This window comes from Eucyclogobius newberryi, unplaced genomic scaffold (genome assembly GCF_026437365.1).
Source record: "Eucyclogobius newberryi isolate DKJ021-1_F unplaced genomic scaffold, fEucNew1.0.hap1 SCAF_10, whole genome shotgun sequence".
In the NCBI taxonomy this organism is placed as follows: domain Eukaryota; kingdom Metazoa; phylum Chordata; class Actinopteri; order Gobiiformes; family Gobiidae; genus Eucyclogobius; species Eucyclogobius newberryi.
In genome coordinates this window covers 32,177,589-32,185,520 of record NW_027315724.1, presented here as the reverse complement: position 1 = coordinate 32,185,520, position 7,932 = coordinate 32,177,589, and the positions used below count along the sequence as shown (strand labels likewise).

The window sequence follows — 7,932 nt, the reverse complement described above, 5'->3', positions numbered from 1 at the left end:
CGTGGTTGTTCTCACTAACCTCAAAGCAATTTTGTGTGGTACACGTTTTGTTTCACTTAATGCGCCTTATATATGAAAAATGATCGAAAATAGACCATTCATTGATAGTGCTCCTTATAATCCAGTTCTCCTTATAATCCAGTGCGCCTTATAGTGCGGACAATACGGTAGTCTTTCTGTGTCTTAACCTAAAACACATGTACATACTTGACCCAGTGGCTCTGAAGGATGCAGAAGACATTTTCTAAAGTCTGGCTTTGTTCTTTAGCTTTATTATAAAACCGTATTGCTCCAGTTGTATCCGTCTCAATATCAGTCATTCATTTTTGCATTTACTCAGTGCAAATCACATCTGGAATAATCAGAACACTGGGCTCAACCACAATGGCCTTATTTATAACAAAAGCAGCTGGCAAACACCGATAACTTTGTTCAGTACCAATCTTTGTACAAAAATCCTCTCAACAGCTATTCTGTACCAACATTCTGTACCATTACATGACACTAACCACTACATTGCTTATAACAGCAACAAACTGTGTGTATATTTTTCAAAAGCCAAAGTATAAAATATAATAATGACATTTATAAAGATCACTATTGTACAAACAATGTTCAGATTAAATATCCGACTCCAGAAAGCATGAAAAATAAGTTTTCAATCTCAGCAGAGGGATATAAAATATGTAAACGACTGAAGAGTGTGACAGCGGAAAGTCGATATAAAGTCAAACTGGACAAACTATGGATATTCTTCTGAACTGGACGAGCTGGGCAGTAAAACACACTCCTTTTTCCTGCTCCTTTTGGGCCTCCTTTTAGTCAATCGCATCCTCCTGCGGATCACATCTGTAAGACAGGAAGACGGGACATTTTTGTAATAAATGGCATCACGCTCACAACTTTTCCCCCTGTAGAGTTGAACGGTAATACCTCAAGTCAAACAGCAGGTGTCAGATTTTTACAGTTGTGACATACTCATATACTGTGAGATTCTGATGCTGCTTACAGTCACTTTTAATTATTCGAAAACACAAAATAAAAGACACAGTGAGCATTTCTTGGCTCTGACAGGGCGTGGTGTTAAAATGCCTTGGGTTTTTTCATGTAATGCTGGTAAAATAAACGACTTTTCATTCATTTTTCATACTGCTCTATACAAATTAAGGTTATCATAATATTTTCTGACCTAAACACAAAATAAAAGCTCATTGTTGGCCCAACCTTGTCATTCCCAAACACAATGTACATGTAGCTATCACGTGTCGCTCATCAAACCCTCTCCTGGTCGGTCCTTTTACCTGCCACGCTGTCGTAGTCCTGCTTCGGGTCGTGCCAGTACAAACTCGTCCCCCTCCTCCAGTGTCTGTAGAGGCGCGTGTGGAGGATGGACAGGGTCAGCAGCGCCAGGAGGAACCCCAGAGCCCCCGCGGCCCACACCGCCTCGTCCGTCCGGGGCGTCCTGGGAAGGGCCCGGCTCTCGTCCGCGCTCCGGCTCTCGTCTCCTGCCCCTCGGCCGCACTCGCATACCTGGTCCGCTTCGCACCGACAGTCACCGCTCTTGCGCTCGTCACCGATTGCCTGGGATTTGGGGGCCGAACTCGAACCGCTTTGTCGAGACTTTACGCCCTTGTTCGTATTGTCAACTTCTCTTTCCTCCACAGCTATTACTTCATTGGCTTTTGACTCAGCGACAGCTTTAGCCACGGCTTGATTCTTGTCTTTAAAAACGTCAGTACTGTTACTTTTACTCGCGCTGTCGTCATTCAAATCCATCAAAGAAACACTATTGATTGCGGTCCTTGATGTATTTGGCACAAACTTTTTCGGAGCAGGATTTCCTTTCAGGCTTATAGACTGGGAGAGAGCGCCCTTTGCACCGCTTTGATTCCCATTTTGAGAAGAAATTGTTCTCGGTAACGCGTTGCTTTGAAGCTGGTGGATAACGCTGCTGCCGCTGCTGCCGGTTTGATTGCCTGAAACGTTTGGAAAATCCGTGGTCGACTTCAGAGCCGCCCGTTTCCTTCGCTCGTTATGATGGACGATTCGTGTTCCGAAGCTCGAACGCAGTCGTGTCTCCTTCGGGTCTTCGAGCCGGGATGAGATGGTCCGCTCACAGCACTGCTTCACAGATCCCTGAAAAATCACATTAGTTGAATGGTTTTAGTAAATTGTGTTATTTGTTATTTATACTACCAAAAAGTTATGGCTAGCTTTTACTGTTTCTACATTTCCAACTCAGTCTTTCATTTTGGGTTTTGATCTGTTACATCTTGATCTAAATCGGTATCGGATCAAGAAGCAATGCATTATTTAACATAACATTTATAAATTATATTCTGGTATCCGCTTGACAACCAGTCAATTTATTTTATTTTATTATTCATTTATTTTTATAGCAGTCATAGCAGCATTTTCTATTTTTTTTTCATTTATTTTCTATTTTATCTTATTATTTACCGGTATTAATTTTTTATAGCAGTCATAGCAGCATTTTCTAGTTTTTTCATTTATTTATTTATTTTATATTATTTTATTATTTTATTATTTTATCATTTTATTTGTATTTGTATTTATTTATTTTTGGATAGCACTCCACTTATTCCACAGCCTTTGTTATCATTCTTTAAGATACGTAACCTTCATGTCTCGGCGCCCGTCCCGCTCGGCTGATCTGGTCAACAAAAGGTTGTAGTGGTGTATCTGGCGTCTCCGCTCTGCAGCCTTCGGTGTCGCCGAGCTCGTAGCGTTGAGCCAGTCGCATATCTCTGAAGACGCCGCAGTGGAAACCTCCAAAGTGCGACCCCAGGACACCAAGGCGACGGGCTGCAAAGAGGACAAACCGTAAGGAATTTTCCCGCAGCGTCGGTGTGATAATACATGAACATAACGAGTGTGATCTTAATATGTTTTCTTTTGCACGTGATCATTCTCTGACCCTGTTTTTGTCCAGGTCCTTGTGCGGCGTGAGGATGTAGTCGTGGATACAGGACCGAGCCAGCGCAGACAGAAGCCGACGTTGGTGTGGTGGAGAGCAGGGATGGTAAAGCAGCACTGTAGCTCCGCGCTGTAACACACAAACACGTGTTGACTTTCAACAAACATCGGGTTGTATTGTTAAAGGAAAATTCATGTTAAATTCATGTTCAATAACAAAATACCACAGATATAAAAGAAGACTCTTCAATGGCAAAAGGCCTTTATTGTGACTTGCACTGTATTGTGTTTTTTATGTGTTTTTAACATTGTAAAGCACTTTTAAATGCATTTTTGTACGAATTGTGCTGTAGAAATAAAATTATATTGATTGATTGATTGATTGATTGATGGATTTGTGAATTGAGAGCTTTTCACAAGTGGACAGATTTTGATCTTCAATTTTACACTCCACTGTTAATAAGTAATAATAGCTTTACTACTATTCTACAGTTCAATTAGGTATTACACTATAATCACACGGTATTACCCACATTATTAGTAAACTTGTTCAGTTAAAGTGGGCATTGTGTATGTTTTCTGGCTTGAAACGTCATATATTCCATGGAGATATTGTTATTTTAACAAAACTCCGCTGCCCGCCTCCTCACCCACACCCGGTCCCGTGATCACATCACTCCCGTTCTCCGCTCTCTCCACTGGCTCCCCATCAAGCAGCGCATAAACTTTAAAATACTCCTCCTCACCTTCAAAGCTCTTCACCACCTTGCCCCCCCCTACCTGTCTGACCTCCTCATCCCCCACCGCCCCACCCGAGCTCTCCGATCCTCCTCCTCTCTCACCCTGACTGCACCAACATCCCGACTCAAAAGTTTTGGCGACAGAGCATTCTCCCGAACAGCACCCCGACTCTGGAACTCCCTCCCCCAACCTGTCCGCCACTCTCCCTCACTCTCAACATTCAAATCCCGCCTAAAAACACACCTCTTCACCCAAGCCTATGACCTCCCCTACCCCTAGCCTCCTCTACCCCATTGCCTACTCTTCTACCCCCTGTTACATCCCCATCTTTTTCTCTCTACTTCTTCTGTCTTGTTCATTTTATCTGTATATTAATGTGTTCTGTACGTGTTGTCCCCCCTGTCTGTAAATACCCCCCCTTTTTTATTATGTTCAGCGTCTTTGGGTCACTGAAAAGCGCTATATAAATAAAAGTTATTAGGCCCGAGCGCCACAAGCTGGCGAGAGGCCTATTAATCTCGTAAGGCCGTGCGAAGCACGGCTGCGAAAGTGCGCACGTAGTGCGCACGAAATCGAGCGCGAAGCGCTCGCCCACTTCCAAACACTCACTAACGCACTCCTCCACTCATGCACGCCCCGTGCATACTAATTAGTTGTAGGAAAATGGAACATTACCGTTGTAAACGGGCGAAGCCCGTGCAAAAGTTCGCACTAAACGAGCACTTTACATTGGGATGACGACCGCGAAGCGGTCGTCATCCCCATATAAAGCACTCATTTGCGCTAAGTAGCTCACGAATACGTTCCCCATCTCTTGCATGTTCCGTGCATATAAGCATGTAATGCAAAAATTGAACATTATTACTGTATAGAGGGCCAAAAACACAAAGTGGGCGGAGCCCACTCAAAATTATCGAAAGTACCCGTCAGTGACCAGGGACCCACACCATGAGGTAGGAAAGCGCGAGCGCTTTCCGAAAATGTATAGTTTATGATATTTGAAAAATGGGAAACATTGTTTTCGCATCGGAATATTATTCTTTCTTTCTTTCTTTCTTTCTTCTTCTCGGGACCAACCCCCCTATTTTTCACCCAGTGAACATTGACGAAAAGTCACAAAAATTTGCACACCTCTAAAAATCGTGCCTCTCTACATTCTGGCTATTTCCCTTTTCTAAAATAAAAAAAATTGGCGCGTCAGCGCCACCAAATGTACCAAAAATGCATTGAGAGATGGGAAATGACCCAAAAAAAATCTGATCGTAGAATCATGAAATTTGGCGCAGAGGTAGATGGTGACAAGAGAAGTAAAAAATATTATTACGGCAACGCCGTCCCCCCAACCAAATGTCGGCCATATTGCTTCAAAAATGGCTAAACATGACTTCGGAGTTTTTCCAAACGTCGTACTTTTACGAACTCCTCCCAGGGCGTTGGCCCTAAAAAGCTGAAATTTGGTGAAAATGCTACTGAGGAGTGGGACATCAAAAGTTATCCAAATTACATTGATACCTCTCACGGTCTCTGTGCGGCGAAGCCGCAAACTGTAACTAAAATTTCAGAAATCTCCCATATTTAAAATTTCTGCCGTTTGCGCAGATAAAGTCCGAATTGCATCAAATTAGAATCAGTTGTTAAACTCTTTGCCCTAAACCTACTTGAAGTGAAATTAATTAATTTGGCGCGACAGCGCCCCCTATAGATTTTATATGGAGGTTAAATGTTTAGTTTTGCGAAATTATCTGAAATTTGACACACAACTCAATTTTAGCATCCCCATCAAAAAAGTCAATGAGACCCATGTCATAATTGTTATGGCGTTGAAATTTAGTGAGACTCATCTTCAGGACCATCAAAAGTTATCCACATTTTCATTCAAAGAGTCACGGTGTCTGTGCGGCAAAGCCGCACATTTTGCCAAGAATTCAAAATAAAATAGCTTTTTGATGGTAAAACAAAGGGGAGAAGATGTGACAGCGTCACAGATTCAGCAGTAGGCGTAATAAAAGGACAATTGGGGCGCGTTAGCGCCCCCTCCTCTTGCGGCGTGGCGGCGGTGTGGCGGCGGCGTGGCGAGGGCCGATCATTGCCGCTTGCGGCTATATTTATTATTATTATTATTATTATTTTGCTCAGAATGTTCCACAAAATGCCACAATTTTCAAGTTTTTTTTTAGCAATTAATTACCGGTAATAAGTTTACACCATACTGTGGAACATTCCGGGCAAAGCTTTTCATGAGACAATCAGGTGCCGGACCATGTACAGTTTAGACTTACGTGCAAGTTGTGGATCCATCTCTGAGCAGGGCAGTAGAGGTACTCTCCGCTCTCTGCACTCACCGGTCTGAACGCGCCACTGGCATCATCACAAACAATGAAATTTAATGGCAGAAATAGAACACACCTCGATTACATTACAATACAAGTCAAACCTGTTGGGAATGGTGTGGTTGTAGGTAATACGTTGGTCCATGCATGTCATTTTAGCAGTCTGCAAAAAAAAAGTGGTTATAATACTGTACTTTTTGGGGCTGTTATTACGCAGTTATTACACACATTGCCCAATGCGGCTTTATGTCTTTTGTCTGACTCTTTGTTTTAGGGAACTCCCGTCTTATCGTAGGGTTCACCGGGTCAAAGTTTAGAAAATATCGAATAAGATAGGCGTTTCTAAAGTGTGTTTACTCACCTCCGGATCATGCACCGTTTCGACGCTGTAAAGTCCCTGCAGATAAAGATAAAGACAAAGAACAAGCAAAACGTGTGCTTATTTGAACAGGATAGTGTGAAAAGCTTTTAACACGCATATGCCGCAACAAAAACGTTTGACTATTATTCTCTATTCATTTCTATTTCTATTAATGAATTAATCATGTGACAAAACCCTGAGTATCTTTGACACAAGTTGCGTTATTTTGAAGAAACCAGATCTTACATGAAATTACAGAAATGTGTATTTGTGGGTATTATTCAGTTAGATAATACATCATTAATAACATGAAAGAAAAATGTATCCAGTCCAAATCAATTAAATTAGAACAGCCTATATCAGACTCCTGCAATGGACACAATAGATGGATACATTTGGACTGTACTTTTGGCAGCAAAGTACTACTCAAGCAAGATTATAGACATCAATATAATATTACTCAGAAGAAGTACAAAGTAGTGGTCCTGGAAATTACACCCTGAATGAATAAAATAGTATTTGGGTAAACTACTCCTTAAGTAAGAGTAATTGTAAGCGTGACTGGAGATAAAATCAATGTAATTGTAAGCGGGAAAAACAACAAATAATGTTCAAAATCTGGTATTTTCTCTTTCAAAGGCTGAACCACAAAAGTGAGGAAAAAAACAATTCATATCTGACTGAATAGGGAAAGAAAGTTGCATAAATGTTTAAATTATTACTTGTAGGCGCTTGTAGTAGTACTGAAGAGCAATCAAAACCTTTACTATTATGCAAATGTATTACTCAAGAAGGATAAAAGGTGGGTTCTCTAAAGTATTTCATGTTGGGTCAGATTTACCTGAGACTGTGACCAAAGAGGAGATGGACAGTCCCAGTGCGCTGCATCTTTGGGGAGGTCTGCATCCAGCAAAACCTGCCACACAACGACAATGAATCAGAATAAAGCCTGCAGACAAATAAGACAAATAAACCACTTACTTTGCCATTATCGCAGCCCGGCCCCGGAGCCTCGCCCAGACACCGGCCCACAGTGACCCACAGCGCCGCCAGCACCGCCGCACTCCCCGGCAGCGTCGCGATGGCTCGACTCGGCATCGTTTAGGTGTCACCAATATGAATATAAATGACCATGTCCGTCCAGTTCTTCTTCTGTTGCCATCTACTGCATCGCCACTGTCCTAAATGCAGCGCGGACGACTGCACCCGCGATGGTTTTCTACCATCTCGTCACGTTTTCTTGTTTTAAAACTTAAAAATGATGATTATTGCAAAGATACGCGCCTGTGATAAGCCGCATCTCTCTAACTTTGTTGTTCTACAAGTGCAAAGCCAGCGATACGCAGATGAATAACTATTTCCTTTCATTGTCGTTGCTGTTTCAAAATAATAACATAACAAATCTAATTAAACTATGAACACGCAACGTGGAAGCAAACCGCTGTTAATATTTACGTGTATGTCAGGAAAGTATGGTAAATATTCTGTCTGCGTATGGATTTAGCTTGTGTTTGGATTGTTTTGTTTCTGATTTCAAAACGGTAATCGATAGCTTTATTTCGA

The 7,932-nt window shown here is 42.0% G+C and overlaps 1 protein-coding gene across 1 annotated transcript; it reads right to left on the bottom strand.

The window, feature by feature from the left end:
* Positions 1-325: 325 nt before the first annotated feature.
* On the bottom strand, positions 326-7,636 carry tp53i13 (tumor protein p53 inducible protein 13). The gene is made up of 9 exons (XM_072458803.1): positions 7,351-7,636; positions 7,211-7,285; positions 6,370-6,405; positions 6,113-6,171; positions 5,958-6,036; positions 2,939-3,067; positions 2,641-2,826; positions 1,302-2,136; positions 326-849 (listed from the first exon to the last, which is right to left on the bottom strand). Exons 1-9 carry the CDS (start codon positions 7,465-7,467, stop codon positions 743-745), a joined length of 1,623 nt encoding a protein of 540 aa, XP_072314904.1. The 5' UTR covers positions 7,468-7,636; the 3' UTR covers positions 326-742.
* Between the last annotated feature and the right edge of the window lie 296 nt (positions 7,637-7,932).